The 12,594-nt window shown below is 42.4% G+C and overlaps 1 protein-coding gene across 1 annotated transcript in view; it reads right to left on the bottom strand.

Annotated features, from left to right (window-relative positions):
* Positions 1 to 12,594, bottom strand: part of SFMBT2 (Scm like with four mbt domains 2) — a 277,081-nt gene that overhangs the window by 120,934 nt on the left and 143,553 nt on the right. The window contains exons 5-7 of the mRNA XM_004712625.2: positions 10,826 to 10,914; positions 8,777 to 9,023; positions 2,003 to 2,100 (exon numbers count right to left, since the gene is read on the bottom strand). Of these exons, the coding sequence (XP_004712682.1) occupies positions 2,003 to 2,100; positions 8,777 to 9,023; positions 10,826 to 10,914 (434 nt within the window). The remainder of the gene's footprint in view (positions 1 to 2,002; positions 2,101 to 8,776; positions 9,024 to 10,825; positions 10,915 to 12,594) is intronic.

Here is a 12,594-nt window from a genome sequence, read left to right as displayed (position 1 = left end):
GTAATTTTGCTACTGTTATGAATCGGGAGACCCCTGTGAAAGGGTCGTTCGACCCCCAAAGGGGTCGCGACCTATAGGTTGAGATCCACTGCTTTAGAGATATAGGCGTGTGCTTACTTCTTATTTTGCCAAAAGTAAATCAGTTAACTTTTAAGAACACAGCCATGTACAGGAAATCTACAAAGATTAGCATAGGTACAAGTGACGCAGAAGTCAGGGTACTGGTTACCCTGGTGGAGAGGGAGGAGGAATGAGGGGAAGTTTCTAATGTACCATTGCTGGAACTGTCTTTTTGGTTTATTACCCTCTGCCATAGACTGCAAGGCAGTGAGTTGACTGTGAACCTCTTATGCCGGCGTATCAATCAATTTAATTTCTTTAAGGAGACCGGCATGATCTGATGGGAGCGTGTGACCCCCTGTGACGGCCTCTGTGAAGAGAAGGGCGTGGACAACTGTGAGAAGTGAAGGGAGTGATGATGGGCAAGCACTGGCTTGGGGAGTGGTGGGGAAGCCTGGGGCGCTACAAAAGATTCACTGAACTTTCTTTGTGATTTGGGGAGGCGGGGTCTTATGGGAGGGAGGGAAGGGAAGGAAGAGAGGAAGAAAAACAGGGCAGATAAAAAGTATTGGGTTGGTGATACTGGGAGGGTAGAAGGAGAGTGGGTTGGAAAGAGGGAACCGATTATAAGGAACTATATGTGACCTCCTCCCTGTGGGACGGACAACCGAAAAGTAGGTGAAGGACAGGCAAGATATGACAAAATAACAATTTATAACTTATCAAGGGCTCATGAGGAAGGGGAGAGCGGGGAGGGAGGGGGAAAATGAGGACCTAATGCCAGGGGCTTAAGTGGAGAGGAAATGTTTTGAGAATGATGTATTGATGTATGTATGGATTGTGCTAAGAGTTGTATGAGCCCCTAATAAAATGATTTTAAAAAAGTATTGGGTTTGTTAATATAACTAACAGAAGCACTCAAGATAATTCATGATGATTATTACAAACAGCATAAAGCATTTTTATTGTCCCCTCTAATACAGAAGCCCCAAAGCACTGTACAAGTAGTCCGTGAAACTTCTGAACATAATCATATCACAAGACTAAGAAGAAGTCCAGTTATACAGACAGGGAACATGCCGCACCCAAAGGTGAATTATTTGCCATGGTTGATTAAAATTCTGAGTGAGGGGTAAAATGCAAATGAATTCAGAAAGCCACCCCAACCCCAACCCCAGGCAGCCTTAAGCCTTGTTGCATGTGATACATCGGCACTGTTTACATTTCATTTTCCGTGTGACACTTGGCAGCTCCTCGGGGGTGAGAAGCAAGGTTCCGCCAGTCTACTAGGGACACCTTCAGAACTGCCACCGTTAAGTACTCGCGTGACACAGCCTTAGCAGAGAGTTCCGAAAGAGAAGAACTTACCTTAGGACTTCCTCTAACCAGAATGCTCTCTCTTGCCCAGAACTCAACAATGTTCTACTTCCTGTTTGTCAAAAGCATGGCTTTGAAAGTGTTAACAACTTGGCCCTCCGTTTTCATCAAGAGATGTTCCCCAAGACTTCCATCTTTCTATGAGCAACTGGGAGAGTACCTCGTACCCAGCAGGGGGTGCGCAAGGGCGAATTCCTTGAGCCCCTAAAGGAACCATCTCCCGGAGTGTTAATTCTCCATCACTTTCACCAAACCAACAGCAAGATCAGACTTACTATATTTTTTTATTCTTCTGGTGCAGGTAACATGAGACTTCCATAATGATGCATTATGGAGAGAGAGAGAAAGCTTTAAAAAAGCTCCACTGACCATTCAGAGTATAAAGCAAAGGCAATTGTGATGGTTACAAAAAGCAGCAAAACCAAACTGTTAAAAACTGAAACGTGTCAAACTAAAACAGCACAATAAAGTAGCTTTTCAACAGCAGGGATGGTTGGCACACAAAATGTCTTAGGCAATTTATTCCACAAAACAGGAGAGAAGTTGCCATTAGCCGATGTCTTACCTTGAATACTTCCATTGGAAGAGGACACTTTGCAGCATCAATAAGGGATTTTTCCAGAGCACATTTCCACTCAGATGCCATCTTCAAAGGATAGATTTCTGTATCAATAGCAAACCACACACGCATTTAAGGACCAAACTGCTCAGCTGGATCATTCTTTCTTGAATTTTAGCTCCCCAGGCTTTCATAGGATCTCCACACACTCAGCAACTATGCCCACCAGAGAGGGCCATCTGCTAAAGGGAGTTTTTCCTGAAATGAAAGAGCAACCTGGGATCCCGCTAGCAGAAATGCAGAATTCATTTACATAGGGTTCTTCTTCAGGGACTGTTTGCGCACAGTCCGCTGGTAGGCTGTAATTGAATGGTATTAATCAAATTAAGCAAGACCTTCCATAAACCAGTGCCCCAAAGTCCACACATCACCTAGGAAGTAATATCTACTGATGGAAAACTTATTACCTGGTAAATTCCTACACTCGAAATGACTCTTGTCTGGCATTTATAGTTATTAGAGCATATTTTTCACTAACCCTCTAAGCTCTCATTCGCTAAAAATAGCCCATGTAAGTCATAAAATTATTAAAAGGTAAATTAAAATTTACCAACCAACTTTAATATTTACACTTGAAATGTTGCTAGCACACTACATGTTGCCCATATTTCCCCCCCAGGCAGAGGGGGGAGGGAGGGACTGACGACTGGAGGTGAAGCTGCCCGAATGCAAAGTTAAAAGAAACACCGCAGAGCGCTGCTTTTACCGATTGCTGCCAATGCAGGCGGGGTTTATGGGCTGGTCTCAACAGATTTAAGACCTTATCAAAATAGGATTTGCAGAAGCACTCACTGCAAGTAGATATGTTTATACCTTCACTCTATCAACCCAGAATACTTCAGACAGACAGTTAAGATAGGAATATGAATTTAAGCACAGTTAAAAGGCAACATTAAACCTTTGGGCTATATTTTTAATTTCTTGCACGTCTAGTTTTTAGTAAGCGGCCACATATTTGAATCCTTATGGCTTTTGAACTCACCTTGAGTATTAAGTACCTATTAGGAGATAGGTGTTTGATGTGTGTGTGTGTGTGTGTGTGTGTGTGTGTGTGTGTGTGAGAGAGAGAGAGAGAGAGAGAGAGACACGTCTTTTCAGGTCATTACTGAGCCCTGGTAGTACAACGGCTAAGTACTCAGGTACTAACCAGAAGGTACACAGTTCAAACCCACAAGCCGCTCAGAGGGAGAAAACAGCTTGGATCAGCTCCCATAAAGAGGCTCAAAACCAAACAAATTCATAGCTGTTGAGTGACTTTGGGCTCAGCACATCCCTGCGCAGCCTAGAAAGTCCTATCTGGCAGTTCTACTCTGGTCTGTCGGGTTGATGTGGGTTGGCATCAGCTCTACGGCACACAACACGGTGTGGCCAAATTGACCCCAGACATCAGAGTAGCACCCACCGTCCATGCACAAAGAGGCAAAGTGACCTAGAGTGGTGTTCATTTAGCACTGCCCTTGACTAGAGGGCGTTGTCTATCACCCTTTGTAGCACTTCATTGATTCTCGTCTTCCCTTAAGGATTCCCACTGCCCCAATTCGGCATGTCTGGTCAGAACAGAAACAGAATGGTTCTCTCCCTCGTCATGTGCCATCTATTTTGAGCCACGTGCCACAAACCAAACCCACTGCCATCAAGTCGGGTCTGAGTCACAGGAACCCTGTGGGACCTGGGAGAACGGCCCAATGGGTTTTCAAGCTTTCCACAAGCAGATGCTGGCACTCTCTCCGCTGGAGTGGCTACAGGTTGAAATCGTCAATCTTTTGTTTAGCATGGAAGTGATTAAGCACTTCAACACCAGGCATCCTTTTGAGGCACATTAATAATAATAATACAAAACACTGCCAACGAGTTGGTTCTGACTCACGGGGTGGGGCGCTAAAGAGACACCCATGCTAAACTGAATGGCTCCTTTTATCCCTGGGCCTCAGAGGATGGCACGAAGGGACAAATTGCTTATTATTGGGTCCCACAAAGTAGGACAGCGCTCGGTGCACTGTCCCAGGAGGGCAAGACGGATACCCTAGAATTCCCTCGCAGTTCAGCTCCCTGGACACTGCGGAGAAATCCTAGTCAGGGGAGGGCAATTCTGAAGACTCTTAGAGACACCACTGGGAGGACAACAGCCACCACAGTCCCAGAGGGGCTCAGGAGAAAAGGTCAACACAACAGACTCAGCTTCCTGAGTGGCCCGAACAAACTCACACCCCAGAGATCTGGAAGGAGGTGGGCAGGGACAGCAACTCCCAAGGGTGGAAGAACAGACCCATGAAAAAGGATGGAGATTTCCAAATTCAAGACCAAAGGATTAAAGACATCAAGGTCAGGAAAGGGGGCAAGTGCCTGCCTGGCTGGTGCCTGTAAGTGCCCTCACTGTGCATCCTTGAATATGGTCTCTGGATGCCCTGATGACAAAGAAGTGGCTACATGGCTGTTTTAGAAGAGGAGAAATCAGCCAGTCGAAGCCAAATCAGTTGTCACTCAGTCCATTCAAACTGCAGGTGACCCAGAAATGCTGAGCAGAACTGCACGTCATAGGGTTTTCGAAGCTGTGGCTTTCCCTCCAAGATGCCTCTGTGCATTGTGTTCAAAGCATGAATGCTTCCGTGTCTAGCTGAGTTTCACCTGAGGATCCTCGTCAAGGCCAGCAGCAATGAGACCCCAACATGGCCAGGATTAGGCTGGACTATCCTAACTCAGGGGCTGTGCAGGCTCCAGCAGGGCATCTTACAGGCCTCCCTGACTGTACTTTCACTCGCCTGGGCAAAGCAGGGCTGCACCAGCCACGTCATCCTCAGGAAGCTGACCCCTCAGTCTACGACACCACCTGTCTCTCATCAAACTCGAGATTGCTGGACTAACTGGCCCAGGGTCCAGGTGCCTTCGCCTCCTGTCATACAACCTTAATGCTCTTTGTCTTCTTTCTAAAAACATTACATTCTCAACTGGAATTTAACTTCCAGGCAAGGCATCCTTTGCTTAAAAGGTGAAAATGAATGGCCGTTTTATCTGTATGCTCAACCACCTGCAAAAAGCTAAACATCTAATGGTTTCGGTAAGCAGAGAACAATGTTCCATGTGTGCATTTCATTAGACAGAGGCACTCTGGTTACCCTGGCAAGTTCATGGACAGTGAACAGCACCATTAAAAGAGCATAAAACATTTTCTTAAAATGATCCTATTTGCAGGTAATTTAATAGAGTGCATCACATCAGTTTCTGTTTGTGGGAAGGCAATGAGCAATTAAAATGTGTCCGGGTTCATCTTCAACTAGGTGCCTACATGAACGTGAGATGATCTCTTAGTGCTAGGCAGGCCGTTTCACAGTTGGTGCTTCGGGGAGCGGAGTGCGGACAATCAGATTCGCCAGGACGTGGCTACTCAGACTCCTGGAGGGCTAAGACATTCTTTTACCGCCCAGCCCTCACCACTCCCTTCCTCAACCAGGCTTCTGAGCAGTGAGGAAATATGACCCTCAGCTTTCAGGATCTAGTTTAACTGACTTTGAAAGGCAGCAAACCTTTTTGACTTTAGGAGGAGGAGGAGCCTGTAAGTTAAGATTCAGAAACATCCTAAGTCTAGGAAGGAGGGGGGAAAAAACAAAACAAAGCAAAGAGTGGAGAAGAGGATTTAGAAGGATGTGTGTGTGCGTGCATGCAAGAGAGAGAGAGAGAGAGAGAGTATCTAGAAATAGGGACCAAAAACTTCAAACAGTTTCACCTTCTACAAGAATATGCAAAACTTATTTGCTTTCTAAAGCTCCAGAAATATGAAAGTGAATAAGGTTCCCTAAATGACCGAAGAGGAGCCTTGGTGGCATAGTGGGATATGTGTTGGGCTGATAACCACAAGGTCAACAGTTCAAAACCACCAGCCGCTCCTCGGTAAAACAAAGGACAAGCAGAGTAAGTTCGTAGAACATAAAGTACTAGAGTGGATGGATAAATGGATAGTTAGAAATTGCAAATATGTGTTCATACTTGACTAAAAACAGCTAGATGTTTCTCATGAACACCAGTGCTTGCCTCAGAAGTTTTAACACTTTCTCTGCCTACTTTCCCATTATAGTTAAACCTTCAAAAGCCAGAACTAGGATAATGGGACACTTGTGCAAGAAGGAAATATTTTTCAAATTTTTTAACTAAAATAAGCAATAGAAAAATGGCAAGACTGGACCCTGCCAAGCGGGAAAACGCCTTGTCAAGTGCTTGGTCTCTCAAGGTCACTGTACCACAATTAGTTTTTGTCATTATCTGTTGTTGTGATTTGATTCTGGTTCATAGCAACTCCATGTGACAAAGTAAAAATGTCCCAAAAGGTTTTCTAGGCTATAATATTTACAGGACACATCATCAAGTGTTTCTCCTGCAGAGCAGCTCTGGTGGGTGTGACCGACCAAGCACTACCCAGTGCACACCAACCTTAGGAATTGAGAAATACTAAGATTTCTAAAAAGTGAAAAGAGTAAGGCAGACTGAAGTGCAATTATTTTTAACAGTGTTGGTGACGCTGGAGATGTTCAGCTAGGACACTGAAATCGGGGAGAAACTGGCAAGGCCTTACCCTCCTATCATAGCCAGGGTATCCACACTCTTCCCGCCAGTACAACACTTCGGAACTCGCTGCTCACTTCCAGTAAGGGGTGAGTGCTTCTCCTGTGCTCAGTGATACTTGGGTCTCCCAGAGTATGCCTAGTGTTTTGGATGCAAGGCTGTAATTTTATTTCTACCTATATGAGGTGGGCTTCATGAAGTCCATGGAAAACGGAATCAAAATAGAGCGCAAGTTTTCCCATGAACTTTTTGAAGCATCCATGTATTGGTCGAGGAAGTAGTGTTGCACTACGTAAGTCTTAACACTAATTTGTTCCCAAGTGTGAAACATGGGTAATAATGGCCTCCTGGGGATATTGTTCTTCCTAATGAGGCGACAGATTCATACCAGTGTTCCATCCTGGAACTACTCTATTTTAAAACATCCAAGTTCATTGGACTGTCCTCTTGCCTCCCGTGTTCTTCTCCTCATATGCTACATTTATTGCCAGCCACTGGCACCACGAATCCATTCTGGCTCACATGCTGGGTTGCTAATCTCAAGGTCAGCAGCTCAAACCCATCAGCCACTCAAAAGGAGAAAGGTGAGGCTGTCTGCTCCTGGAAAGATGTACAGCCTTGGAAACCTGAAGGGGGAGTTCCATCCTGTCCTAGAGATAGTCGCTAGGAGCAACTCTAATGTTGGGGGAAGAGCCTTCTGATGATGAATACCTCTGCCGAAGGCTTGCGAGAGGCCCGTGAACGTCTCAGTAAAACTGAGCAGCTCGTGTCCAGAAAATTAATACAGCCTGTGAGCACGATTTACACTTCTATGCTAAAGATGTCAGGTTATCTAAAAGAAGAACTAGGGATCCAAACATGAGTATTTCCTATGAGTCTACAGCGACCCTTTCTGCCCTCACTTTTCAAGGCAACCCCGTGATTTCACAGTAAAGAAGGATTACAGAGTGCCAAAGAAACTGCTAGTGGGCCTGTGTCTTGCTATAAATTTTTATACTGCCGAGTGGAGGTTTCTCCAGAGCAATTAGATACTAAGGTGAGATTTAGAGACCCAGCTTTCTGCACAAAGTGAGGGTTTCCTACTAGGTGATGAATCCCAAGACAAATCTGAGCTCAGATTGTTTTCCTACCCTACTGACAAGCCCCTTCGGTTGTCATTATCACCCCAAATTACTCAGTCTATACATGGATTTCTTGGCTGCTTTTCAAACCCTTGACAACAATTAATACTAGTAAAATACCATGTTGCATGTCTCTACTACTGTCAAATTTAACACAAATGCAAACACATGGGATATAGAACCAGAGAGTTTGTTTGTTGCATGGCTTGTTGAAGTCAGTAAAAATCCAACATTGTGTTGGCTTCCCTTAAAAGGTTGCTAAAACCAGTGAGAAGCAGCAGTGGGCATGAGGTGGAGACTTGGGAATCTGAATCTGAACAGTTCCTTAACAAAACAGATGACTTTAGGCAAGTGGCTTAACTCCATTCTCAACTTTGTCTGCTGTAAAATAAAATATATTCACACCAAACACCCCGCATTTCTGTGGAATCAAAATAACTAGCACAGCAGAAGTAAAATCCCGTGGCACATAGCAAACACTCGTGGGGAGGGGGGGATGGTTATTTTGTCAACACGGAGATCTTTTTGCCCAATTTGGTATGTGAGAAGCATCACAAGCACTCTTCTACCCAATTAAGCCTGTGGAGAGTCATTTGATGGTCTATTTGAAGCTATGAAATCTGTGATGTGCCAGGACATTACTTTTCACCCCCTGTATTGTTTAATGGTCAGAACAGTTCATTGTTGGATGGGTAGATGAATCTTCTGGAACATACTTGCAAGACCCTGAAAATCTCCACAGAGAAAAAAACAGAGAACATTGCCGAATCACAATCTCTTGCATCTTTCCTTTCTGAACCAGGGATTCCCAAGGATCACGATCACCTTTGGAGCAGCCTACGACAAGACTTCTTTAAAGTATGATTGACTGAAGCGTTGACGTTTCATCTCTAGAGAAAGCATTCTGATGTTGACATTCACTTAAAATGCACAGATTCAAATGTAGAAGGTAACGGAACAATTCCACTTTCCAGAAACACACACATGGAGTTATTAACATCTTTTGCTAAAACACTTTTAGCATGGCAAAAGCTTCAACCCTTACCGGAAGGTGGGTCCATTCTGTATTTATTCTCTTGACACCAACCAACTGGTCGAAGTCTGTAATCCAAGTAAAACAACCACTGGTCATAGGATTCAGTGTCCTCCAATCCCACATAGCGAAGGCGTAATCTTCCTCCAACATTTTCAATCACACTAACTATCCAGTACTGAAAAGGGTTCTGAGAATCCTGAAGTTCTATTAAGGAATCAACTGTAATGAGGTCTATAGGGCCTTTCCCTCGCAGAGGCTGTTTAAACAGAAGCAAAACTCCTTATTTTAAACTTTATTTTAAGGTTCTCATGGAAACAGATGACAGCAGAAGATAATATTTTTTCACACTATCATCCAAGCTATTGGCAAACAGTCTGGTGTTTCCCTCCACCCCCATCCTCTCAACAGCATTACCCTCTCCTCCCCCCGCCCCCACACACACACTTTCATTTCACCCAATTCTGCACCCAACAACAAAAATCACACGTAAATAGAAAATAACAGTTTGTGCTAATTTCTCACCAAACAACCACACTTCCCAGATAAAACTGCATTTGTTAGAAATTACTATGCTTTTAAGAAGCATCCTACCCAAATTTCCCTATGGCGAGAAAACGTGTAGTTGCAAAATGTCTATTTTCCCAATAGATAATATTTAAAATGAAGCTATAAAATTGTACCGTGACTCATCAGCAGACATTGATCTTAAGATGGTCACTAGCCTAATGCCTAAAGCTCTCTCATACTCTGATTATGAGTAGAGTGTGAAGATACAGATCATTGACTTGTCTAATACACACGCATAATACGCTAAACTGTACCATTAGGTACAGTTATGTTTACACGTATCCTGATGGTTAGCAGATTTAGAGAATGTGGAATTACTACTCCATCTAAGACACTGCTTTAGCACATGTTAGAATATGAAAAGGATGTTTGTGCAACCAGTCCTATAGGCAAATACGTTTTTAACTTTTTAAACTAGCATAATCCAATGTTTTCCATAAACAAGGTGAACAATCATTTTGATTTGTTAACCAAACAATAAATATAACAGACATTAAGATTCCAAAAACAAATGCAGCAGACAAAACTTTCATGAAACAAAATCCAGTTAGCTATGAATTAGACAGTAGTACTCTAAAATATATATAAAGTATATGAATATCTATATATGCATTTATGAAAAGGAAAGATTAGAGAATTGCGATACACTCAAAATCCATTATATTCTTTGTTCTTGTCTGTTTTCTTTTTTTTAGAGCATCCTTAAAATAGACCTGACAGTTCAAGAATTACTTCTGACACAGTACATGTTTCTCCTCCTTGTTCTAATATACGAAGGTTCAATCTTTTAGCTTCATTTTTCCAGACTTTCTGAAGCATCCTCATATATAGTAAATATATATAGTAAATATTTTTGATGCTTCACCATAAGATTATTTTTCAATGAACCATCATGGTTTCAGATTTAACTATTTTCATTTCAGCATCATAGAATTCACTTAAACACATTTAAATATGGTTAGCCATTTTTCCTCTTATTTTTACAAAGCAGGCTAACTGAATTATTAGTTAACCCACATGATTCAAATTTGGAGGTGGTCCATCTGAAATGGAGTATTTAATAGAACCATTTGTCACAACAATCCAAGAGATGATATCAGAGTATACACGGGATTGCTTGGCTGTCATCTGTACAAATCAGCCATTTTACAGAAGTTTATTTACAGTGACAAATATAGTACCAAGACTTAAATGTATAGAAGATTGGGAAAACATCCTAAGATAGTATGATATTAAACTGTGCTCACACAGAAGCATGTTTTCCATTTGCTGATTGTACCACAGAAGAACAATTTTCAAGGTTGTTAGGATCAGTAACCTAAGTAATTCAGGAAAGAATAGAATAGGTAATTAAACAGTTAGGATATGACTATCCATGTGCTCGCATGGTATCTGCAGAAGGATATATGCATAAAGGCTGCTCAGAGTGAGCTCATGTAACTGTGATGCTTCAGAGACATATATATATAGCTGTGTAACAGTAATACATACACCTTCCAGTAAGTTGGCGGGTGCTGTCCGTGAACCAGTCAAATCCCGAATAAGAAATTCTGTCCAGTCTGTGTATTTCTCTTTGATTGCTGGTGAGACAAGGAGGAAAAGCACAATTCAACAAGTCTGCAAAACGCTGAATAAATGTAAATCATAGCACTTTTCTAAATATGTGTTATTCCAGCTTTTTGCTTGTTTGTTTAAATCTAAGCACAGTGCTCAAGTAAGGACCAAAATTGAGGCAATGAATCTATCAATGAGCAGTAACTTGATACCTACCAAATACCTAGATTTTGCTGGTCATCAAGCAGATTAAAGAATAAATATGTTATTTACTTAGAAACTTGCTTCTTATGGCTAATAACTAAAGGGTGGAAGGAAAGGAGGGAAGGAGGAGGGAAAGGAAAGGAAGGAAGGAAGAAAGAAAAGAAGGAATGGATGAATTATAGAGCATATCATTCAGGAGGTACAAGAAGAGGACAAGAAAAACGAGATAAAGTTTTAAACCAGGTCTTTGACTATAAAAATGTAAACCGGCAAGGATAGGAGGAGCGTCGTAGAAGGAAGGAAGGAAGGAAGGAAGAAAGAAAAGAAGGAATGGATGAATTATAGAGCATATCATTCAGGAGGTACAAGAAGAGGACAAGAAAAATGAGATAAAGTTTTAAACCAGGTCTTTGACTATAAAAATGTAAACCGGCAATGATGGGATTCTCAGACTGGCCCAGGGGAGGGGAGGGTGTAGTGGGAGGAGTAGTATATACTCTGAAAGCGATGTGGTGAGGGAGGGGATGGAGATCAGCCAGTCCAAGCTCGGTTTGAGCTGTAGAGCACTAGGAAGCAATAAAACGAGTCTAGAAAGTCAACAGGAATTTCAGGGAGCAGGGTATTCATGCAGAAATAGATCAGGCAATCTTAGGAAGGCTTGAATGGAATTGAGAGTCTATAGGTGGGAAAACCGAGGAAGAAACTTACAGCCATCTAAGTACAAAGTGACAAGGCCCAGAGTGGTGACAGCAGGGTGAACAAGGAAGGGTGCCCGAAGGGGCTTCAAAAAGTTCATGGGAAATTCCATTATTTTTAAACTCCATTTCCCCCCATGAACTTTCAAAAGTACTCTTGTCTTTGACATAACTTTTGAAAAAGGAATATTGAACTTGGAAAGTCAACATTCCATAAGTGATTTGGAACCACAAACCCCACCAACCATCAGAGCGAGAGAAAACTCAAGAGACTGAGCATCAAGCAGGCAGGGCTGACGAGGGGAACTTTCCATACGAAGCACTGTCCAGTCCCTATCCTGCTTACAACGATTTATTCCGTCTTCCTCTTTCCTTCCGAGATTTCTTTACTCAAAGAAAACATCACCTTCCTTATTTCAGACAAACAGACTTACATGGAAATATACATTAGGCAAAAATTGTGTCCTTTTCCATCATCAGCGAAGCATTTTTCAATGATGTCAACTATTTAGAAATTCCCCTACTTCATTGCTGAAGTAACTGAGAAGACCAAGAACATGAACAAGAAAGATATTAATTCATTAAAAAGTATATGTGTTGCATGTTTTACAAAAGTCCTTTTGTTTATTTTATAGTTTTTGGAGCTCCTAAAAATGCTATCAGCTGGCTATTCTTAACTAACTTTTGTCCAAGTGCATAGAGAAAAAAATGACATGCCAAACCTTAAACCCAAGTATGTTGATTTCAGTCCTACAAAGAGGCTCTCCCTTATGACCTATGACTTTCAAAAGCTTTTCCCTACACCTG

The sequence above is a fragment of the Echinops telfairi genome, unplaced genomic scaffold, assembly GCF_000313985.2.
Source record: "Echinops telfairi isolate 266 unplaced genomic scaffold, ASM31398v2 ScPeMD7_7473;HRSCAF=8511, whole genome shotgun sequence".
In the NCBI taxonomy this organism is placed as follows: domain Eukaryota; kingdom Metazoa; phylum Chordata; class Mammalia; order Afrosoricida; family Tenrecidae; genus Echinops; species Echinops telfairi.
Note: the sequence above shows the minus strand (reverse complement) of the source record. Positions and strands in the feature narration are given on the sequence as shown.